General features: G+C 39.9%; 1 protein-coding gene across 8 annotated transcripts in view; it reads right to left on the bottom strand.

The window, feature by feature from the left end:
- The window catches only part of DLG2 (discs large MAGUK scaffold protein 2), a 1083296-nt gene that overhangs the window by 756056 nt on the left and 301408 nt on the right, over positions 1–25832 (bottom strand). For all 8 annotated transcript variants that reach the window (XM_070365266.1, XM_070365267.1, XM_070365264.1 and 5 more), the window contains exon 3: positions 22812–22862. In XM_070365266.1, coding sequence (XP_070221367.1) covers positions 22812–22862 — 51 coding nt within the window. The remainder of the gene's footprint in view (positions 1–22811; positions 22863–25832) is intronic.

The raw sequence follows: 25832 nt of genomic DNA, 5'->3' as shown, positions 1-25832 counted from the left end.
AGCAACGCTTGCTAATTTCATTCCTCCACGTTTCTGGAGGTGCCTGGGATCCGTCCAATAGGGAGTAATTATCACATCACACTAGTCAAAGGCTGAGGAACAATGACCGTTTTAAGAGGTCATTTCCATTTCAGGGGGAAACATTAAATGCCTTTTATCTGTTTGGGCGATTGAGATCAATATAAATTTGTTCCGTTTTTTTCTCCAAAGCACTTACTGCCATCTAATATTCATTTTCTGTATTTAGTGTATTTAGTGTTGCCTCAACTAGCATATATGCTCTCTAAGGGTAAGAATTTTTGCTTTGTTTACTGTTACATGCCCTGAAACTTAAATAGTATATAATGCATGACAGTTGATCAATAAATATTTATTGACTGAATGAATGAATGAATGTTGCTAAACTAGCAGAGACTCAACATCTGATTTCATCTCTGGGTGGATTCTGGTAGGATGGAAAATCTGTACCTACAAATGGCTGCACAACTGGGGTAGAGCAGGCAACTAGGTCACTCTGCTTTTTTATTTTTTTCTTTAATTAAATATATGTACTCTTTTTTGAAGGATGGAAAAAAAAACTGGGGCTGTTTACATTATTTTGAGCAGCTACCAAAGGAGGTCAACTCATAAGTTCTGGAAAAGGAACCATGAGTCTTGTTAGAGGACATTCAGACAACCAATAGAGGAAGGTGCTCGAGAGTTAAGGAGTCTGCCAGGGCAGGCTCCAAGAGGGAGATACTACCTAAATTCACATAGGAAGTTTGTGCAGGTGTCAGGGAGGCAAATGTGTACAGCAAGGGGAAGAGCACTTGCAGTAAGGAGGAGGTGAGAAAAAAAAGAGAATCCTATGAGTTTGGGCAATTTCAAGTCTAACCATGTGGCTGGAATACAGATATGGGAAAAGAATAAGGGATGAACTGGAGCTTAAATGAGAGGCACAGCATATAAGGCCTTGGATGCCGAGCCAAGAAGGTTGGCTTTTACCTGAAAGTCAGCGTGGAGTAGTGAGTATCAGAGTCATGCTATAGTGTAAGAAAGATCCCACTGGAGACAGTGCGGATAAAGCACTGAAGCACACTTAAGACTGGGACATACCACCCAGTTAGAAGGCTGCTGCAATCCTGGTGAGAGATGACAGTGGCCTGAAGTAGAGTGTGTCTGGGGAAAAGCATGTGGATTTCAGAGGGATTAAAGAGGTGGAATGGACTCACCAGCTGATTAGGTGTGAACAGTAAGAGCTGCTTTCTGCATTCATAGATGGTGATTCCAAGATGAGAATATTAGAGAAGGATAATACTAGAAGGCTCTACAGATACACAGTGCATGATTTTCCTCTATCCCTCGCTTTTTCAAATAAACTCTAAACCTTGGACAAATTCCTTTACCCTTTTTCTCCAGCTACATAAGGGTTTGCACAACATCTACAACATGGGTTTAGAGCAAGAAACAAGACTTGCACAGATAGAATCAAACTAGTTGGGACTGAATTCTGTCCCCAGAAGAGCAATGCTCTCATCTGCAGTTTTCCCATCTCCCCAATGAGGACAAAAACGGTAAATGGTTATTTGTTGCAGAGCTCAAATAAAATAATGGAGGCCTCAACAGTGTATCTCAAATTCTCAGGAGCTATTACTAGTATAATCATCACATGTGTGTTAAAAGGAAATGGCATATTACAAACCATTCTGTCCATTTTGTGGGCCAGTTTAAAGGCTTGGTATACTTGGGAAAGGGCAGTGAGCAGATTTTTAACAATGAACAGGAAACAACCGGCTAGAATTGAGATTCTGCAGCCAGTGTGTGGCAGGAAACCGTGGCTCAGGACTCTGTGGCTGGCCAACAGTGAATCTGTATTTATGGTCAAGGCAGTCTCTAGAGGGCTCAACGTGGCAAGGGAAGTGGGTAACAGCACTTGCTAAAATTTAAAGCGCTTCCACTCAGACCCAATAAAACATGAGGTCAACATCGCTGGGAGCTGAGAAGTCCCCTGTACTTATTAACGCTCACCCAAAGCAAAAGATGGAAGTGTCTCACTGAATTTCTCTCTTGGAATTTCTACTAAGGATGCTGGTCTGCCCGGAGGAACTTCATACCAATGGTAGAGCTGAACAGAGTGGGGCACAAGAGAAATAAAAACACTGCAAAATGTTCCGCAGCCTCCTTCTAACCAGACTGTGGGCCCAGGCCATGCAAGGGGGCGGGCGGGGGTGGGGTGCGGAGGCTTGTGATGAGAAGCACGGATTTTCAGCACAGAGTATGTTTTTGGCTGCAACTGTGTAGGCTATGGCAGCTTACCAGACAGCCAGGAAATTCTGCGGTGGTTTGGGGCCCGGCAATTCATTGGTGGCTTATAAATGTTCAGAAGGCTCAACTTTCTCCTGAGGTTTTGAAACTATGCCGTTTTGACATGCTTCATAAGAAACTGCCTAAGTATGGTTATTTAATCCCCTTTTGTAGACTTTTCAAGAACTCACAACCATACTTCTACCATGAAAAAAATAGCCCCATGTATTCACAGTAAAACTGAGTTTCTGTGAATGAGGTTTCAGCAGTCCTGGTGGCCATACTTTTTGGAGGTGACATGATCAAACTGTGGGTGAGTCTGTGTGTGTCTTTAAAATGCTGCCCCTCCATCTTGTATTCATTATTACAGTAGACATTTTATAGCTCAAGCAAGTTTGGGAAACACCAATTTGTTCTCAAGGTTATTATCAACAGATGTTTTATTATTTTGATCATACAAGACAAGTCAGTTAAAAAGACCTGCTGTATGTGCGGCAACCAACATAAAGTAATCTCAAAGAATGAAAGAATGTTTCCACCAGATGGTTGAGTCTGCATGTGGCTATAAATTGTGCATGATGGATGTGAACTGGGTTAATATTCAATTTCCTTTCTCAGAATCCCAAGAATGACACATAGCCTTCTAAGACTAATTCATTAATTCAATAACCCTGAGATTTAAAAAGTAACTGATTTCACAGCCAGCACTGCCATCCCTTAATGTCCTTACCCTTCCTTCCCTACAGAGCACAAATGCAGACCCTAAGTTCAAGTTGAGAAACATCCCTTTGGAAACCAGAGGCAAGAATCCTCACATCAGCTGTTCAAATGCCAGCCTTTCCAGAGGAAAAATCACCATGCCATGTGAAACGACACAGTTGGCCTTGACAATGGGTGGAGAGACACTGAAAAGATAGGGCAAGAGGTCCTTTTGGGGAAATTTTAGCATCAAACCCATCTCCATTCAGATTTCTGCTCTAGCCCCTTGCTAAATGTGCAATCTTGAACAAATCACTTTATCACTCAATGCCTCAGTTTGCAAGAGAGTATGATGATAATTAGTTCACAGAGTTACTGCCAGAAAGATTACAGAAAGTAATACAATACATAAGTTCAGATTTATATATAGCCCAGATTTCCAGAATATTTCCCCATATATTTGAAAAAGAACCCCCCTGCTTATTCAGAATTACACTACAGCCAAATCAGAGCGGTGCACAGTTGTCCAGGCAGAGCAGTGAACTGCGTTTTAACTGCATCCTCAGGTTTTGGCACAGGACGTGCTCCATTCACCTAAAAGCATCCTTATAGGCACTGCCAAACATGATTGACTACTCTAAAAAGCATGTGCTGTAATTTCTGTCAGAACAGTCCAGGCTAAAGACAGCCTGTCCCTAATGTAACATGCTTGAAGAGAAGGCAGTTAAATAACACTGACATGAGTTTAATTTTGAAGCAGTAATAAATAGCCTTTGTAGAATACCTTGGCACGTGTAAATTTTACTGCTGAAGACAGACACAGAGAAACATGCTACCAACTAAGAAACATTCACTTTAAAAAGTGATCAGTGCAAAGACCTGAGTTTTTATTTCACCACTGTAAAGTCTGTATGGTTATCACTCACCTAGACCCAGACATCCTGGAATGCGAAGTCAGGCGGGCCTTAGGAAGCATCACTACGAAAAAAGCTAATGGAGGTGATGGAATTCCAGTTGAGCTATTTCAAATCCTGAAAGATGATGCTGTGAAAGTGCTGCACTCAATATGCCAATATATTTGGAAAAATCAGCAGTGGCCACAGGACTGGCCACAGTTTTCATTCCAATCCCAAAGAAAAGCAATGCCAAAGAATGCTCAAACTACCACACAATTGTACTCATCTCATCAAGCTAGTAAAGTAATGCTCAAAATTCTCCAAGCCAGGCTTCAACAATACATGAACCATGAACTTCCAGATATTCAAGCTGGATTTAGAAAAGGCAGAGGAACCAGAGATCAAATTGCCAACATCCACTGGATCATCAAAAAAGTAAAAGAGTTCCAGAAAAACATCTATTTCTGCTTTATTGACTATGCCAAAGCCTTTGACTGTGTGGATTACAACAAACTGTGAAAAATTCTTCAAGAGATGGGAATACCAGGCCACCTGACCTGCCTCTTGAGAAATCTGTATGCAGGTCAAGAAGCAATAGTTAGAACTGGTCATGGAACAACAGACTGGTTCCAAATAGGGAAAGGAGTATGTCAAGGCTGTATATTGTCACCCTGCTTATTTAACTTCTATGCAGAGTACATCATGAGAAACGCTGGGCTGGAAGAAGCACAAGCTGGAATCAAGATTGCTGAGAGAAATATCAGTAACCTCAGATATGCAGATGACACCACCCTTATGGTAGAAAGTGAAGAGGAACTAAAAAGCCTCTTGATGAAAGTGAACGAGGAGAGTGAAAATGTTGGCTTAAAGCTCAACATTCAGAAAACAAAGATCGTGGCATCTGGCCCCATCACTTCATGGCAAATAGATGGGGAAACAGTGACAAACCTTATGTTTTTGGCCTCCAAAATCACTGCAGATGGTGACTGCAGCCATAAAATTAAAAGACACTTGCTCCTTGGAAGAAAAGTTATGACCTAGACAGCTTATTAAAAAGCAGAGACATTACTTTGTCAACAAAGGTCCGTCTAGTCAAAGCTCTGTTTTTTCCAGTAGTCATGTATGGATGTGAGAGTTGGACTATAAAGAAAGCTGAGTACCAAAGAATTGATGCTTTTGAACTGCAGTGTTGGAGAAGACTCTGGAGAGTCCTTTGGACTGCAAGGAGATTCAACCAGTCCATCCTAAAGGAAATCAGTCCTGAATATTCATTGGAAGGACTGATGGTGAAACTGAAACTCCAATACTTTGGCCACCTGATGCAAAGAACTGACTCACTGGAAAAGACCCTGATGCTGGGAAAGATTGAAGGCGGGAGGAGAAGGGGTTGACAGGTGATGAGATGATTGGATAGCAGCACTGACTCAGTGGACATGAGTTTGTGTAAACTCTGAGAGTTGGTGATGGACAGGGAGGCCTGGTGTGCTGCAGTCCGTGGGGTCGCAAAGAGTCGGACATGACTGAGCGACTGAATTGAACTGCAAGTCTGTATGAAAGAACGCTTTTCAGGCTTATATCAAAGACAGTTACAGAAAACAAGACAGCAAGTCTGGTCAGCACTCCAGGTAGTAGATCTCCCTGAAATAACGGCTCTCATTCACAGGTCTGGCTCCCTTACTAACTCTTGGCTCTCTGCAGGAAGAGACTGTATCATGTGCTACTTGTTCTAATACACAGCGTCTAATACACCTGTGACAGAAGAGATGCTCAAGTAATGCCCGCTGAGTGAAAAACGCATAAGTTCCAGGCATCACAATCAACACTTCTCTGTAGAATGAAAGAAAAAATTTAGGGGGAAAGTAATAATCAGGAGACTGCCAGAGGAAGAAGATCATGTGGGAAATAAAGACATGGGGAAGCTGTGGTTCTTCTGTAGAAGAAAAAGTCTGTGGATGAAGTAGATGTTAATATTATTTTGTTAAAATTCAAGGCCTCTCACGTGAAGAGAACTAGATCAGTAACAATAATAATTGCCAGTTCTTGTATAGTACTTTTTAGGTCCGGGCACTGTTTTAACTACTTCATTGTATATTTATGAACACATTTAGTATTCACAACAATCCTATGAAGGTGGTGTTATTATTATCCCTATTTTACAGATGAGGATACTGAGGTACAGACTCAGAGACTTGCTCACATTCACAAAGGTAACCAGTGTTAAAGCCACAGTTTGATCTCAGGCTAAAGTGCTGTAAAGTCCACACTTGAAATACTTTCCAATGTTGGTAAAACAATTTGGTAGAAATTACTAGAAGAGAGTCAAATCAATGTAAGAATTACTTTTCAAACAGTAATGCTCAAGATTTAGAGGGTTAAAGGGCTTTCCCACTTATTGGAGGTACACGATAAAAATTTGTTATTTCGATGTGTTTCCCATGAGTCTAAACATTCATGATAGTTATTTTTCAATGCATGTATATGGAATTTAGAAAGATGGTAACAATGACCCAATATGCGAGACAGCAAAAGAGACACAGATGTAAAGAACAGACTTTTGCATTCTGTGGGAGAAGGCGAGGGTGTGATGATTTGAGAGAATAGCACTAAAACATGTATATTACCATATGTGAAAGAGATCACCAGCCCAGGTTCAATGCATGAGACAGGGTGCTCAGGGCTGGTGCATTGGGATGACCCTGAGGGATGAGATGGGGAGGGAGGTGGGAGGGGGGTTCAGGATGGGGAACACATGTACACCCGTGGCTGATTCATGTCAATGTATGGCAAAACCCACTACAATATTGTAAAGTAATTAGCCCCTAATTAAAACAAATAAATTAATTAAAAAAAAACTGAACAAGGTATTAGGCCCAGGGTTTTAAAATTTTATACAAACAAAAAAATCTAAACTTAAAAAGAAAAAGAAGAGCAAGTTTAAATTATTTGGGTGATTTCAAATCTAATTTGACATGAGAGAAAGTCTGATTTCAGCTTAACTTTGGAAATTAATTAACCACATTTTGATATTTTTAGTGTGTTTTACCTCCAATGAGTGTTCATTGGAAGGACCGATGCTGAAGCTGAAACTCTAATACTTTGGCCACCTGATGCAAAGAGCTGACTCATTTGAAAAGACCCTGATGCTGAGAAAGATTGAAAGCAAGAGGAGAAGGGGATGACAGAGGATGAGATGGTTGAATGGCATCACCAACTCAATGGACATGAGTTTGGATTTGTTTGCTATTAAAACAAAACCCAACAACAAGAGTTGGAGAGAAAAGAGCAAGGCTGGAAGTTAAAGATGTGATTTAGACTGGCCTTTGCTCTGTATTGAGTGACCTTGCAAAACCCATGTCAATGTTTTCTGAGCCCTCGTTTGCTCATTTTTAAAGTGAGTGGCAAATTTTCTTTTCCTAATTCACAGGGTAGCTTGAAAGATGAAATGATATCTGAAAAATATTTGAAAATAATGAAATAATATTAAAGCATGAGCTGCATCATAATTATATGTTATATTAGTTAAATAAAGTAATAAAACTGTATGCATAGTAGAACCAATTATGGCTTCATAAAACATGGATATAGTCTCAGGAGGAAAGTTTAAAAAATACAGTTGAAACACAGCTTGAATTGGACTTTTTGAATTAGAAAAATACCAAGTTTGCAAGATGTGATGTCATGAAAGAGGAGAGTGAAAAAGTTGGCTTAAAGCTCAACATTCAGAAAACGAAGATCATGGCATCTGGTCCCATCACTTCATGGGAAATAGATGGGGAAACAGTGGAAACAGTGTCAGACTTTATTTTTCTGGGCTCCAAAATCACTGCAGATGGTGACTGCAGCCATGAAATTAAAAGACGCTTACTCCTTGGAAGGAAAGTTATGACCAACCTAGATAGCATATTCAAAAGCAGAGACATTACTTTGCCAGCAAAGGTCCGTCTAGTCAAGGCTATGGTTTTTCCAGTGGTCATGTATGGATGCGAGAGTTGGACTGTGAAGAAGGCTGAGTGCCAAAGAATTGATGCTTTTGAACTGTGGTGTTGAAGACTCTTGAGAGTCCCTTGGACTACAAGGAGATCCAACCAGTCCATTCTAAAGGAGATCAGCCCTGGGATTTCTTTGGAAGGAATGATGCTAAAGCTGAAACTCTAGTACTTTGGCCACCTCATGCGAAGAGTTGACTCATTGGAAAAGACTCTAAAGCTGGGAGGGATTGGGGGCAGGAGGAGAAGGGGACGACAGAGGATGAGATGGCTGGATGGCATCACCAACTCGATGGACGTGGGTTTGAGTGAAGTCCGGGAGATGGTGATGGACAGGGAGGCCTGGTGTGCTGTGATTCATGGGGTCGCAAAGAGTCGGACACGACTGAGCGACTGAACTGAACTGATGTCATTTTTGTTGTTTTTCTCAAGTTAGGGTAGCATTATTGAGCTGTGAGTAAAGTTTAAGCAAATAGTGGGGAGAGGCGCATGACTTATTGCTCAAACATTAAGAAACAATCCCACAGAGAAATAAATTCCTCCCCATCTACCTCCTACTGTCTTTGTCTTTTTCTTGAAGCTGCTTTCCACCTTGCGATGTGAATCAAAGACATTTTGCCATTGGGCGTGTTGTTTCCTTTTGATAAACATGTAAGACTTAAGGGCAATCTGAATATATCATGGCTGGTTCGAGAATACTCTATTCTAAAAAAGTCTTCCATATTTTTCCTGCTTACTGATGGCACCACATTTGAAGACAGCTCATTCAGTTCTGCCACATACTAATTTTGTGATCATGGGTAAATGCCTTAACTTCTTTGACCTACAGTTTTCTTCTTGGTAAAAGAGAGGCTGTAAAACTTATGTCACAGACTAATTGTTAAAATTTGAGATAATCAAAAAAGTAAACAACATACAAAGCTAAACTTTCAGTAAATGATATTGATATACTTAGTATGGCACCAGCATTAGAGAGAGCATGAGCATTGGCTCCAGCTTAAAAGAAGGTCCTATCTATCTATCCACCCATCCAACTATAAACACATGGAAACACATACAAATACATGAAAGACATATATGTATATAATATAAAATGTGTACAAAATTTATACATGTATGTGAGTGTGTACAGAAACATGTCTGTGTATATAACACACCATCAGGATGAAACACTAATCTCTGTATCTTGTCAAGAGACATAAATGAGTCTTCTAGTGACTTTGCTAGTGATATACTTTGCTCTTCTCTGTGTGTGTTAGCCGCTCAGTCGTGCCTGACTCTTTGCAATCCCATGGACTGCAGCCTGCCAGGTTCCTCTGTCCATGGGATTCTCTAGGCAAGAATAGTGGACTGGGTTACCATGCCCTTCTCCAGGGGATTCTTCCCAACCCAGGGATCGAACTCAGGTCTCCTGCATTACAGGCAGATTCTTTTCCATTTGAGCTACCCAGGGAGTGATTCAAAACAGCCAGATGTAAATGCCAAGCATGAAAAGGATTTCAGCCATTAAGGGCCTCTACATAAAAGGTAGACAGGATATGAACACAGATGACAATGAGAAAGCCCTGAGGTGATGAAAAGGATGGATAAGCTAACTCTGACTTGGGAACTTGACCAAGCTTTTGAGAGAAGCTAACACATAAGCTGAGTTTTGAGGAAGAACTTCTCAGTCAAAGATAGTAAGGGAGTGAAGAGCAGTCTTAGGATCAACAGAACCTAGTTGGTGATCCTGAATTAAATTCAAGGTGACATTCTTCTCAATGACTAAATGTCTTTGTTTAATTTATGCTGAGTCTATACAGACCAAATATTTTTAAACTATGAAAGTACACCTTGGAGGTTCTGATACCTATGAATGTTTTCTTATTATATACGCTCTGTTTCTCCAAAGGATAGATGATTTGAAGGTGCAAAAATACCTAAATCTCATCAAGCTAAGTAGATAAAATAGAAGCTTTTAAATCCACTAGTTCTAATTGCTTCTCAAATAAGTTTCAGTTTCCTTACTGTGCATCTCTGAGATATTAAAACTATTTTTCTTCTCCCTGTTTTTTTTCTTTTTCCTTTCTCCCCGTTAAAGCAGGTGTTCATTGTAGAGGGAGGTAAGGAGAGGGAGAGTTGAAGTCAGAAGCAGCCTGCAAAGACCTCCCTGCTTCTGTTTCCAAAAACCTAAGCCCTTTGAAGAAATTAAAGGGTTTTTGGAGGAAGTAAAAGAGGAAAGAGGAGTCCTCTGCAGAGGGAATAAGTGGTTTCCCAAATGGAGGGGCAGGGGAGAGAGATTCCTTGAACCTGAATATGCATGTGTGCGTGCTAAATCATGTCAGTTGTGTCTGACTCTTTGTAACCTATGGACCATAGCCCACCAGGCTCCTCTGTCCATAGGATTCTCCAGACAAGAATACTGGAGTGGGCTGCCAAGCACTCATCCAAGGGACCTTCCCAACCCAGGGATCAAATGCGTGCCTCTTATGTCTACGCGCTTTGGCAGGCAGGTTCTTTCCTACTAGCACCGCCTGGGAAGCCCTGACCTGGAATAAGAGAGAAGGAACAATTTTCAGAGATAAAGGATTTTCAGGCATGTCTAAGGGGATGGGGCCCTAAAGTTCAAGCTTCCTCATGACCCGTTTATGTCTTTTAGGATTTGTTTAGTTGTGAGTCACTGAACCTTCCCCACCACCCCTCTCCCGCTGCCCCCCGACCACCACCACTTAAACTGGTAACACAACAAAAGAGATTAACAGAAATTCAGAAGGAGGGCTTCAGAGATGGTTTGCTTCTCAGTTTCAAGATGTCACCAAGACTGTTCTTTACCCCCCATTTACCTACTCTGCCTTCTAAAATGGTACTTCATTCTAAAACTGCAATACTCTTCTGGCCATCAAATGGCTCTAAGCTACTATCTGAGCTACAGGCTTCCTCACTTCCTGCCCATGAAACAGGGTGGGTTTCTGTCATGGAATTCTAAGCAAGAGTCACAATTCACTCTGACTGTACTGAAATAGCTTGAGTATTCACCACGGAGGGCGGCTAAGGGCCTTTCTCCATCAGTGCTCATTGGCTTAAATCAGTAAGGACCTATCGCATGAGTTCAGAGTTGCCTTAGCCTCCATCAAAGCACATGGGTTGTGTGGATAAAGGTGGACATCTGAACCAAAATCTGGACTCAATTAGCAAAGAGGAACGGGTGAAGAGAAAGACATGGGTAGATAACTGACAAATGTCCACTACATCGTCAGCAGAAACGGGCAGACCTGCAGGAACAGCTCAGAGAGAAACCACAGGTGTTGCAGCAGTTACCTGTGAGGACACGTGACCAGTGTGGAGGCTGTCTTGTCACTGAACTATGAGATATCTCTGGAGGTGGTTGAAGTGTTTGAGGGAAAAAAAAAACAACACAAAAAATGACTAAGTTTACATGTGCTGCTAGCCTGACAATTGATCTACAGAAAAACGGAGATTCATCCCTTAGAGTTTGTTCAGTGGCAAGTGATAACATTTCCGGCTTTACCAGTTCTCGAGATGGGGTACTTAGTAACTCAGGCATGATTGCTGGGCCCCTGTCCTACATTGCTTCTTGGGTCTTTGTTTTCCAATAATTTCAGGGCCTAGTATCTCTACCATGATTCTGAAGTTTAGAGCATCCCTGAGTTAGAGCTTTCTTTGCCATACCTCCTTAACCATCCACACTGTGTTGATATACAGGCCAGGAAAATAGATTTACTCTGATTAGAAAACTTATTTGGGAATAGTAGAATTTTGCCATTTCTGGGCATGTCTATCCCGTTGTTGATTTTTGTCTTAAAGCTGTAAATTTTAGAATCAGATGTGCTTGCAATAGCATCAGATGTGCTGGTAATAACCAAGAGCATGTCAGGAAAAGCTGAGGGTCACAGTATAACAAGTGGTTTCCAGAAGGAAATATATTGGCCAGTTTAGATGATGCGAAGCTCAGGGTAAGGATCTAGAAGGGAGCGCTTGGTAATACTCCGGTGACAGATGGTTTGTGGGGTGAAAGAAGGGAGATAAGTCAGCCTGGAGCTATAAAGAAAAATGGAGAAGGCTGGAGTCAGCAGCTGAATTTCAGCTAAAGGCATTTTGTGCCCATTTATCTAAATCAGGCCTTTGAGGTATGTTTACCAGGTAATCCTCAATCCTGAGACTTTGATGCTTGCATCTGAAGAAAAGTTAGATTAATGACCCCCCAAATGTCTGTAAACCATATTTCTCACAGTAAATTTTTTTTTCTGACATCTGAGGCCAATGGTTAACACTGCAAAGCTCTTTCCGCATGTACAAAAAACTTGCTAGCCTCCAAATCAGAGAAGTTTCTAGACAGTAGAGACTTAAATTCATAGACCTGTCGGTAGGCATTCTCTTTACCTGCCACTTTTTTTTTTTTTTTTATTGTTCTTTTATTTCCTGGGAGTTGAAACACAGTCATGGGTTACTTTACAGGAGACGCATGCCTAAGCTTTGCGGTATTAAGGTTTATTACAACCTGCCAACAGTATTCCCTACCAGAGAGCTCAGCTTTATGACCTTACCTCAGTGGTGGGAGACACAGTTAGACTTTAGAGAAGATAAATCTAAGCAAGGTGACATTTATTTTGAGAACAGGCTATAGCAGCCTGAGCCTGGGGCAGGACCTATTCAAGAACTTCCCCAGAGTGATAGCTAAAATACAAAACCAAGATACATTTGCATAAATACACTAGGCAAGTTATGGATGCCAGATTTGAACCAATCTGGCTAAGAAGAATTTAAAGGGAGGTCTCCCAGGGGCAGGGGATCCTGGTAGGCTGCCGTCTATGGGGTCGCAGAGAGTCGGACACGACTGAAGTGACTTAGCAGCAGCAGCTCATGTAGCCAATGAGAAGAGAGTGGCTGTCCAGTTGGGTCTTTAGGGTAGATATAACATAGAAATTGGATGCTGCCAGTGTGTTCTCTCTTTCTCTCTCCCTCTTCGTTAACTTCTGTCTCTGTCTCTCTCTGTGGGAAGCCTCATTTTCTCAGATGAGCTTGCTCCACGAGGCAGGAAATTCATATGGCAACCACTCTTTCTCTCCTCTCTCAGAACTCTACTGCACAGCTGGAATGCAACACCTCTCCATTCCACAAACTCCAGTGTGAAAAATCCTGAGCAGTGCTTGTATTTGGCTTAGTCTGACTCAGGTGTCAGCCTGTAAACTACATCAAGTCCCCAAGAAGAGTTTTTAAAATAAAGATTTCTCATGTCCCACATACCCAAGATTCTGATTCATTTAGTCTAGGGCATGATTCAGGGATCTGTGTTATTATTATTATTTTTACTAGCTTGCCAGGTAATTTCAATGAGTAGCTCTGGTTCAGTCAACTGTGTGACCATGCATGCTATGACTGGCAGTGATCCTCAGAATGTGGTTGGAATGGGGAGAGAAGCAGTTCCCCCAAAAGAAGAAGAATGCTCCTCCTGCCAGTTCTAATGTGCAGACAAAAAAAAAAAAGGCTAACTATTTCATATGTAGAGACTAGAAGTGAAAGATCATTAGAATAAAATATTTAAAAGCATCTGAAGCAAATATCATAGCCAAAAGCTACTGAACAGAAAAGAAAACGGTAACCGCTTGTCTAGCCAGGAGCTAAATTCTTGTGAGCTAACAAAGAAGGGCGGAGAAGGCAATGGCACTCCACTCCGGTACTCTTGCCTGGAAAATCCCAGGGATGGAGGAGCCTGGAAGGCTGCATGCAGTCCATGGGGTCGCTGAGGGTCAGACACGACTGAGCGACTTCACTTTCACTTTTCACTTCCATGCACTGGAGAAGAACTGGCAACCCACTCCAGTGTTCTTGCCTGGAGAATCCCAGGGACAGGGGAGCCTGACAGGCTGCCGTCTATGGGGTTGCACAGAGTCAGACATGACTGAAGTGACTTAGCAGTAGCAGCAACAAAGAAGGGAAAACAGAGCTACAAAAAGTTTGGAGTTATTCTAAAGAAAGCTATGGCTGCAAACTCAAGGGCAGACTCCATTTATATACTTAAAATGCATTCATAATTGGGAACATATACCTTTTGGAGATCACTTAAGAAGCTTATCATTTGCCATTAAAAAAAAAAAAAAAAAAAAAAAAACTCTCTCCCTTTCTCTCTCACACACACACAAACACACACAGAAAAGCAGAAGCATACGTTTGCCCCTTGACCTAGGCCTAGAATCATGGCCTAAAGTTAACCAACAGTGACATCTTCGAAAGAAAGAATGAGGCTTAGATAAAGGTGCATTTACACACTTTATAAAAACTAATATTGAGCATCTATGCTGTTCCATGAACTATTTAAGGCATTTTACATGTTATTTCTATTTTTCACAACAGTGGTAGACAACAGATACTAGTATTACATTCATCATGAAGAAAGCGGAGGCTTAGCAGGTTAAGTCATTTCTTCAAGGTCACATAGAAAGTGGCCCATTCTGGATTCAAAAGAAGTCTGAACTCAAAATTGTGCTTCTTTAGACTGCTTATGTGAATCTACACTTGTTCTAGAAAACTTGCAATACCTTCCACAAAGCCAATAACACTTTGATCAAAATTCACACATATTAAGTAAATATTTTTACATCTAAATACACACTTACGTTTGGATGATATCTGTATCTGTAAACATATATATGTGTGTATACATTTCAAACACACTAAAATATACACTGATAACTGCAAATGTGTAAAATTTAGAGTTTAAGAAGATTATCTAGCATTAAAATTATTTAACTAAAATAGAATAAGACTGTACTATAGCTGACTATATGAAATCCCATCAAATATCTTCAGGACTCTGGCTTTTTATTCCTGTTACTACTAATTTGAAATAGCTAAAGAGATCCAGAAGAAAATCTGAAATTTAGAAACCTAAAGCCTCTACATTACTTGAAGCAACAGACCCTTAATTCCATTTGAATTCAGGAATTTTCATCTTCATGGAAACTCGATAGTGTGAGATAAATAAATTTGGCCCGATTCAGACACCCAAGGAATTTCTAGTTAATTTGAAGCCTGGATTACTCTGGAGACTTCATCAGTAGACAACTTTAGTTGGTTACTGCTTACCTGCAGTTTACAAATACTGTTTAAAAAAATTCCCAAGTTATCCACCTGACACCCCAAACTCAGTTCATCTACAGGAATCACTTTTCTCTGCCCTATAGATATGTTGATTTTGGCATGGGTCTAATAATAAGTAACAAAATCAATGATTTATACTTAGGAATATGGCTCAGCTCTTAAAAAAAAAAAAATTGCAAAAGAATATCCCCGACGTGTCAGACAGAATATTCAAATAGTGTCACATGGCCATACATTCTGCAGCTGTCAGGAAAACACTCCAAATGTTCTTTTTCTTTTTTTGGAGGCTGTGGTAGGGGTCGGCAGATGGTCAGATAGTCACTTCAACATCTCTGCTAAACTGTAGTCATGCATGCTGGTCAGGGTTATGAAGGCATGATGAATCTATTATCCATGCTGGGTCAACAGGCTTCTCTTGATACAAACCATATTAGGGATATGTAACCTATTAATTTCATTCGTGAATAATGGATAAATCATTCAGAGGCACAGACATTATACTCAGCTACCTTTATTAATGTCACAAGAGTTGAGGGTGTCAGGAAGGCTTGAAATATCACAGGTGTCCACGCTGAGAGGCGCAGATTGTGTAAATGAAAGGAATTTGTTGGGCTATTGTCTAGGCCTCTTTGACATCTTTGCTCTCTCTGGCATTTTCTCATCCTACAAAACATCAGAATCTCTTCTAAGATTCTTAAAATATTTTGAATCATCTCCTCCACCATCATCATTGGCAGCATTTAGTCATTAATTTATGGCACCCCACTACAGTACTCTTGCCTGGAAAATCCCATGGATGGAGGAGCCTGGTAGGCTGCAGTCCATGGGGTCGGGAAGAGTCGGACAGGACTGAGCGACTTCACTTTCACTTTTCACTTTCATGCATTGGAGAAGGAAATGGCAACCCACTCTAGTGTTCTTGCCTGGAGAATCCCAGGGATGGGGGAGCCTGGTGGGCTGCTGTCTATGGGGTCGCACAGAGTCAGACACGACTGAAGTGACTTAGCAGCAGCAGCAGCAGTCATTAATTTTCTGTCTTAAAGGGCACATCTGCATTGTCTGTTGAATCCTGTACACCCAATACTGCAGCTAAAGTGATCTTTTTCAAACACAAGTATGATTATATTACTTTTTTCTGCCTAAAATTTTCCAAAGGCTCGCCATTGTCTCCAAGATACAATTTAAAATTTAAATGTTATCCAAGGCATCTATGTTTCCAGTCCTTTCCATCCTTCCTGCCTGCTTTTTCTCTCTCTCTGTCTGAATCTCACTTCAAAACTTGAGCCACAGCGATCCTGAACTATTGCTACCTGCAGTTCCTTGAGCATGTCACTTTGCCATGGACCCCTGCACATTTGCACTCGCTGTTTCCTGAGAGGTCCGCTTCTCCTTCCTTGTCCATGGCCAGTTTCCCTTCACCCTTCAGGTACAATGCCTCAGAGAAGTACTCCATTCTGGGCCGGGTAGTCATTGCATTCTGTTCTTCATTATGGTTTCTGCCCATTTACTTTTCTGTGTCCTCCCCCAGGTGGTGAAAGTCTACGAAACAAGGGCTGTGCTCAGCGCCCTTGTTCAAAAAGTGCTGGACACCTAAGTGTCCATAAGACAGGGGTGGGATTCACCATGTACGGCAAAGCAGCCAGTGCATCGGCTGATGCTACTATAGGGAAGGAGTCATCAACGTGCCCTCAAATTGGGCAGTGGTTTTCCCTTTTCTTTTAATATTGTCATAGGAATATAAAGAACACTACGATAAAATTCCTTCCATCAAGGAACTCACATTTCAGTGGAAAAGACATTTTCTTCATCATTTACTGTGAGAAATTCTCTACTTGTGTTAATTTATGCAGGGGAACCTTTCCCAAGAGGGGAAGTCAAGAAGAATTTCTTGGAGGAAAAAACACTTGAGCTTAATTTGGTGCAATTTAACTCAGCGGCAATGAGCTTAGGTTTTCATGTCTGGTGGGCATGGAGCTGGATCCCAGTTCTGTCTTTGACTAACGCTGTGACTTTTGACATGTGACTTAATTTTTGAGTTTAATTTAAACTTATTTAAATTATGTGTTCTAATGTGTTAAATGAAGTCAGCAATATCCACCTCACCGGGATGTTACTAAATGTGATTAGCTTATTACTAAACTAAATGTTACAGAGATGAAATGCATAAAAAATGTGAGCTGTAACACATATAGCAAAGACCATAACTTCCTTATTGTGTTCCTTTGTTTAGTCATGTCCAACTCTCTGAGACCCCATGGACTGTAGCCTGTCAGGATCCTCTGTCCATGGAATTTTCCAGGCAAGAATAATGGACTGAGTTGCCATTTTATACTTCAGAGGATCTTCCCAACCCAGGAATTGAACCTCATCTCTCACATGTCCTGTACTGGCAGCCTGATTCATTGGATGTCTAACATCAATTCAAGTAATGGGGAGAAAGAACAGGGAAAGCTGGTATGAAAAGAATTCCTGTTGGATTGATGTAAATTGTTCATTGAGACTAAGAAGCTAGGTTTTAAGCTTCCTCAGTGATCCTATAAATAATGTTTGTGAGAACTATCAAATTAGCATGAGGGAAATGTTAAGAATAATAAGGATGCATGCTATTCTAAACCTTTATATTAACTCCTTTAACAACCATAACAGAAGGGATAGGCTACCCACTCCAGTATTCTTGGGCTTCCTTTGTGGCTCTGCTGGTAAAGAACCCGCCTGCAATGTGGGAGACCTGGGTTCCATCCCTGGGTTGGAAAGACCCCCTGGAGAAGAGAAAGGCTACCCACTCCAGTATTCTGGCCTGGAGAATTCCATGGACTGTATAGTTTATGGGGTCGCAAAGAGTCAGACACTACTGAGCAACTTTCACTTTCAATAATCACAAAGGCCTAGGAAGTGGTTACAAATACCTTAGTCTCATTTCCAGATGTGGAAATTGAGACACAGAAACGTTAAGTACTCAACTCAAAGTAACTTGACCAGTAAGTGACAGAGCCAAACACAGGCCATGTGTCTCTGTTCCGCTGTACGTGCGGTGACTGAGCGTAGGCATCAACCCGAATAGTCACTGAATGCATACTGCATTCCAGACACTGTTCTAGGCGAACTGGATATAGAGTTGACTGTATATTTACATATAGCATATATTTAAGGAGGAGATAGATGTTAACAAAGTAAACAATACATAAATAAAATACATAAATACTATAAATTTCAGATGTTAGTAAGGACAATTATATGACAATAAAACTATGAGAAGGAAAAAAAAAGTAATGGGGAAGCTACACTAACTTCAATGGAGTACAAAGGGGAGATTTTTTTGAGAAGGAGACATTTGAGTTGATGTTTCAATGATGAAATGAGCAAATCTTATAAAGAGCTGAGGGGAGATTTTCCCAGGCACATAGAATACCATATATAAATGCCTCAGGTGGGTAAAGCTTGGCATTTGAGGAATGATGAGAAAGTCAGTGTGGTCAGAGTAAACTGTTCTAGGAGTTGAAGGTTAGGCCATAATGTTGGGGAAAGAAGCAGAGGTCAGATCATATACAGCCTTATAGGTAATGAGTGTAATTATCACCTCTTGGAGGGTTTTAGGAATAAAAGTGGTATGATCAGGTTTCTACTTCAAAAAAGATCACTCTGGCTACCTTCTGGAAAAGAATGGGCAGAAGCAGAAGCTATTACTGTGGTCCAGGCATGGCGTGATATTGATTTGGACCAAGAGTCAGCAGAGTGCTAAATGTGACTGATTTTGAAATATATTTTTACGGTAGCACCAGTAAGACTTTTGCCAGATACCAAGGGAAAAAGAGTAATTATACAAGACTTCTCGATACATTATTTTTGGCCTGAATTACAAGGAATATTATAGAGTCAATGAGTTCAGATGACGAATATTAAGAGAGAAGCAGCTTAGGCCCTGAGGACAGGAAGTACAGGGAAATCATGAATTCTGTTAGGAATATATCAAATTTGGGTACTGGGTTTCTGGAGTGTTCCTACATTTAGAGGAAGAACCAGCAAGGAGACTGAGAAAGGGCACCAATGAGATGGTAAATAAACAGGAGGGTGCTTTGTTCTGGGAGGCAAGAAATTAACACCTTTGAGGAATGAGGCAGTGACAGCCACATCAAGCGCTGCTGAGAAGCAGGACTGAGAACTGAGGCTTGTACTGAGCAAGATGGAACTTGCTGGAACTTTGACAGGGACCGTTTTAGAGCTACTGTGAGGATGAAAACATGAATAGGTTAACATAAGAAAAGGAAGTCCTAAAGTGGAGTTAATGCAGACAGACAGTTTTCCTAGATTTCAGTTAAGCTCAATAGAACAACGAGGCAATAATGGATGAGGAACATTGGGACACATTTTTTTTAAGATGAGAGCTATTATCACGATAAATTAATCTAGGGAAAAAAAAAAAAAAAGGGCAAGAGAGAAACTGATATTACAGGAGAGAGAGGAGAAAACTCCAGAAGCAAATTCCTTAAATGGACAAGAGGTTATGGAGTCCAGGTTACAAGCGAAGAGCTGGCCTTGGAAAGAATCAGGGAACAAAGAGAGCACACTAGTGAATCTGGTGGTAGGAAGTAAGGCAGTTTTCATTTGATAGCTTAGATTTTCTCAAGGACATATGGAGAGAAATTAATAGTTAAGAGCAAGGACGAGGGAGGGGGTGTTTGAGATTTGAGGAGATGAAATGAGATAGGAAACTATTTTCCCAGAGACTGAGAAAAGGATTTTTCTAAAGAAATTGCTAAGAACTGGTTGGTTGTTTTGAGAGTTCGTTTGAAGCCAACAGTTATAAATTTAAAGTGAGATGACTAGGTGCTTCTCTTGCCATGTCTAGTTGCTCAGGCGCTGGCATGGAGTAATTAGGAAGGTGTAAGTTTAACCACAGTAGGTTAATAAGGGCTGAGATGACCACAAAAAAAAGAGAGAGAAGGAAAAATGCTGAGTGTGTAAGACAGAAAATTAGATGGACCAGGAAACATAGGCCAAGGGGAGGAGGAAAGTGAGTGAAATCAGATTCAAGGTCCCAGTGGGGAGGGGAGGTGTACTAGAACAAATGATAAGGACACAGAGGTGGTGGAGGTGCTCAGAGAAGGCGATGCTCGACAGAGAGGTCTTGGAAGGGCTACAGCTAAGGGCAAGGATAAGCTTCAGACTGCGACTGAGACCCTTCGGGCGGGAAGTAAAGGAGGTGAGACGGCATGCAAGCTCATAAAGTGAGTGTGGACACACACTAGAACCCACCACTGTTTGACTCATAGAGAATGTTCTACCTCACATCACTGCTGGCGTCTATTTCTGAGCTATAAAACCAGGGTAACTAAATGGTGTTACAATCAAGACGTATATATGTGTAGGGTTTGGGGGGCGAGAGGTTGACCTCCTAAGGGTAAGATCTGTGTAGTGGAAAGAGATCCTACGCTTAGAAGGCACTGCTATTGTCATCTTTTAATTCTTACTGGTTTTTAAGCAAAGGCCTCCCACTTTGATTTTGCACATTTTCCTACAATTTATATAGCTATTTCTGGACAGATGATTAGTGATTTAGGAGAAATGTCTTCTCTTTCCTCATTTGGGTTGATTTTCCATAAACCTCACTTTTATCCATTTTGCATGCCTTTAAAATAATTTATCAAAGTTCATAATGGAAGTTTTAAAGAACTCATCTGTCAAACACTTAACTTTTAATGTAAATTTCCTTTTAAAGCCATTCACAATAAAAATTAGGCTGGAAGTAAGAAATTACCTGACTAATAAAACTGAATAATTAGTAAACTGAAGAAGAAAAAAAAATAAGTTTAAATGTAGATCTAGAGTCTGAATTCATGCTTGGATGAAAGCACAGAAAAAAATACTTGCATTTTTATATCTTAATGTAAATATATTGCATATTTCCCTGGAGGAGGAAATTGCAATCTACTCCAGTATTCTTGCCTGAAAAATCCCATGGACAGAGGAGCATGATGGGCTACAGTCCAAAGGGTAACAAAGAGTTGGGCATGACTGAGCGTCTGAGCACTCACACACTGCATGTTTATTATGGAAAGTGTAGAAAATAAATCTAGACAAAAAGAAGTAACTAACAATTACCTCAAAATCCTTAACAAGAGTTAATAATTTTTAACATTTTGGTATGTATCCTTATTATGATTGTATATTATGCATACACAGATGAAGGTGAAAGAGGAGAGTGAAAAAGCTGGCTTAAAACTCAACATTCATATAATTAAGATCATGGCATCTAGTTCCATCACTTCATGGCAAATAGATGAGGAAACAATGGAAACAGTGACAGACTTTATTTTCTTGGGCTCCAAAATCACTGTGGAGGTTACTATAGCCATTGAATTAAAAGACACTTGTTTCTTGGAAGAAAAGCTATGACAACCTAGACAGAATATTAAAAAGCAGAGACATTACTTAGCCAACAAAGGTTCATTTAGTCAAAGCTAAGATTTTTTTCCAGTAGTCATGTATGACTATGAGAGTTGGACCAGAAAGAAGGCTGAGCACTGAATAACTTATGCTTTTGAACTGTGGTGCTGGAGAAGACTCTTTAGAGTCCCTTAGACTGCAAGCAGATCCAACCAGGCCATCCTAAAGGAAATCAGTCCTGAATATTCACTGGAAGGACTGTTGCTGAAGCTCCAATACTTTGGCCACTTGATGCAAAGAGTCAACTCATTGGAAATGATGCTGGGAAAGACTGAGGGCAACAGAAGGGGGAGACACAGGATGAGATGGTTGGATGGCATCATAAACTTAATGGACATAAGTCTGATCAAATTCCAGGAAACAGTCAAGGACAGAGAAGCCTGGCGTGCTGCAGTCCACGAGGTGGCAAAAATCAAACGTGACTGAGTGACGCAGCAACAACAAATGGCTGCTCCAATTTCCAGGCCCACTCAATGGCAGCAAATATTAATCTTTCTTTTAAATGTTTTGCCAATTGGGTTGAGAAAAACTGTTTAGTACCATTGTTTGTTTAATAGTAAGGCTGAGCAAGGTTCTGGATGCTACTGGCCTTTTCTTTTTTGATGAATGTCCTGTTAATACCTTTCAGTCACCTTTTTCTAGGCGTTCTTTGGCCTTTTTCTAGGAGTTCTTTGGCCTTTTTCTAGGCAGTCTTTGGCCTTTTTCTTATTCTTCTCTAAAACGCCTTTATATTTTAGGCTTAGGTACACAAAATTTCCCTAATTTTTCAAATCTTTGCCAAGGCCTGAACAACATGTTTTCAGAACTCTGCAGGGTTGCTTTTTTTTCTCTATGAGGGAGGTTTTAAAATCCTTCACATATTATTTTAAACTAAGGGGAAAAAAAAGAAAGAAAAAGCATGGTAATGGTAGTTAAGAAGATCATATTAATATCACGTAAATGAAAATACAGTATAACATATCTTAAAATGTATAGCAAAAGATTAATAATGAAAACAATAGGAAAAAAGTATTGATCCCTAGGTCAGGAAGATCCCCTGGAGAATGGAATGGCAACCCACTCTAGTATTCTTGCCTGGGAAATCCCATGGACAGAGGAGTCCATGGGGTCACAAAGAATCAGACACGACTGAGCAACTAACATTTTCACTTTCACATCACACAAGCTCACTGAATACTTGGCTTTCCCTATTCATTTTTCCAAACCCTAGCCATGCAGTACACTTAATCAAAGTTCTGGTGGGTTGGTTGGCTTGTCTCCATGCCTTCCACTGCAAACACTTCATTAATATTTTCATTGTGAGTGTGTGTATAATACACATTTGCACATTTCCCCAAGACAACCCATTAGAAAGCAGAATGTGAAATGCAAGATTAGGGTTTTGGATTATTGGATTTTTTCTTACCCTCTCCAATGTAATTTCTTCAAACTCATATTCAATTTCTGTCCCATTGACCTGTAAATAGGGGAAAAAAATAAAGAAAACTATTAAATACATTTTGAGGAGGAGAGAGCTGCATTTTAAATAACATTAGGGGGTTAAATTGCATCCTGGCTATGAATAAACCACACTTTATTGATGTTTGTGACTGAATGTTCTCTTCCAAATGAAATACAGTCTAAGGTGTTCTGAAATATGACTGAGACTCTACAAACAAAACAAAACAACAAAAAAACCTTCATTGTATCCTTTAAAATTTCTTGTTGTTTGGGAGAGAGAAAACAGCACAAAATATGTACTGTGAGTTTACAAAGAGAAAGCCATCTAGGGGCATTGTTACAATTACAAGGGAAATTTTTTTCATAATATCTTTCAATTTTTCTATGGATAGACTCTAAAATATGACCTTAAAAATCAGTGGTAAGGGCAACACAACCATATTACATTTTTGGCTGTAAAACAGCATTAAGAATGACCGTGTTAGATAAAGAATGCCTTCTCTTTATTGGTTCAAGCTCAGGTAATTTATCCCCATTATCCTCCTGCTATATTTGTTGAGAAGCCCTGACCCATGTAACCATAGCTTCAGTAGCAATGAGAAAAGAACAAACCAGGACATGCTTGAAATTCCTAGTGAGAAACCATTTTAACCATCCAACCAACCCTTAAATTGATTTGAACTTAGAGAGAGAAACACATTTTAAATATAGTCAGGCAACACAGAACATATGACTTAGATTTCAAGTGACATGAATACAGAACATATGAAGAACTACTTTAAAATAATCTAACAAATATTAAATTCTCACTTTTATCTATCACAGATCCTTCTCAGCCAGGCAAAATTTCTGAGCAAGGAAATTCTTGAATTGGCTATTGTTGTTGTTGTTGTTAGAATATGTCTCAACAACATTATTAACATTTAGAAATCAGTGAGAAAAAACTAATTTTCAAGTAAAAATCCATGATTTCTATAAAATTCTAATTTTACTTTACTGTCCCTTCTTTATAAGAATTTAAACACAGTTCTTGCATATTAAGAGCTTTATGGAGGCAAGGACCAGGCAGCCGCATTAACTAATGGAGCCTGACAAAAAAGAAATAATGAAGGGAAAAAAAGTGAATGGATGAATGACTGAACTAAGTAAATTATTTACCTGATTTATAAACACAGGCATTTGTGGGTTCTCTTCCTTAAGGAATATGAATATGGTATCATTAACTGAAGGTATAATCATAACTATAATCAGCAAATATAAAGAACAATAGACTTTACTTATATGTGTCCACCAGACACTTAGAGCATGTTTTTGATTTTCTAATTATATGAGCTAATTGGTGAATCACATTTTATTGTGTTACTACATTATCAAACAGCCCTAAACCAAATTTGATTTTCTGGGCTTCAGCAACTTAACGACTCAGGGAAGAGAACTTGAAGATGTTAGAACTAAGCTTTAGCGACTTTACAGTTTTTTAAATTTTATTTTTCACATGAAAAAATCAAAACTCAAACTCCCTCTGTGTTCCCATATTAATTCTTTTTTTGGTCTTTTTTGTTTTTCAAAACTGTTTTTAGTCGACAGAGGAAGTCAGAAAGGGAAGGCTGAGTTAATGTAATGCGTTTTAATTCTCACAGTATGGCTCCATGAAGCTTTTCTTCGCTTCAGTGCTCTCTAGAGTGGAGCCCTTCACACTATTAAAGTGCTGCAAACTGCAGTGGGGAAAAAAGAAAGAAAACTTCAAAGAGAAGAAAACAACAAGCCTATGATAATAAATATCAGAGGAGAAAATTTTGTTAGGAAGTGCTTACAAGATAAGAATACTTTAGTGACATACATTGCATAGTTGGGGTCTACCAAAATCCTTCCTTAACATTTGTATGATCATACATGCTGAATTATAAATCCTAGAAGCATTATTTATACATATCCAAGTTTGTATTCAAAAGTTCCCCGGACAGCTACATGAACTATTGATGGCTTTACATTTACTCCATGGGTCTTTAGTTTTCAACCCAAGAAAAAAATGTCATTTGCCTAATTCAATAGTATCCAGGATCTCTTTACAGGAAGGGAAGATGACATCCAGGTGGGGATGTAACCGTCCTTTTAAAAGAAAATATTCCATGACTACAACTGGATCTAGTGAAATTATAAAGGAGTGAAAGGATTTTGGCATAGGTGAGACAATATTTCAAGCTTTACTTGAGGAGCATTTAAAACACGGAATAACAGGAAAGATATTTAAGAGGGTCTAGAGTTTACTGCTTCATCACTAAGAGAGCATGATCTACACCGCCTAAGGGCCCCTAAGAAAAGAAATCCTACACTGATCCTTGGCAAAGACCTCAGGGGAAAGAATGAAATAGAAAGAACTAAGAATACTTCCATTTGATTCATTTCAATATTTGGCAAAACCAATACAATATTGTAAAGTTTAAAAATAAAATAAAATTTAAAAAATATATATCAAAATTTATACCAAAAAAAATAAAATAAACATAAGTGTTATAAAAGTGGGCTGTGACATTTGTGAACATTTAGTAGCTTTCCAGGTCGAGCTAGTGGTAAAGAATCCACTTTTCAATGTAGGAGGTGCAAGAGACACAGGTTTGATCCCTGGGTCAGGAAGATCCCCTGGAAAAGGAAATGGCAACCCTCTCCAGTATTCGTGCCTAGAAAATTCCATGGACAGACTACAGTCTACAGGGTCACAGAGTTGTACACGACTGAGCAACTGAGCACAAGCAGCAAAAATAACTTTTCAGAGGAGTATACCAGTTCAGTAGTCTTTAAATACTTTTTGTTCACATTTGCTTAGAGGAATAGTTACTTACTGAGTGGTAAAGAGCCAAAAGGTATGAATAGTAATTCCCTCCAAGCCATAATTTTGTGTATTCTTACTGTGAAAAACCAAGAAAAACTGTCATGAAGGGCCTCCCATCATCTTCTGGGGGATTTATAGACAATCTATTGTCTCAAC

Source organism: Bos mutus, chromosome 29 (genome assembly GCF_027580195.1).
Source record: "Bos mutus isolate GX-2022 chromosome 29, NWIPB_WYAK_1.1, whole genome shotgun sequence".
Lineage (NCBI taxonomy): Eukaryota > Metazoa > Chordata > Mammalia > Artiodactyla > Bovidae > Bos > Bos mutus.
This window is presented reverse-complemented; position numbering and strand designations above follow the sequence as displayed.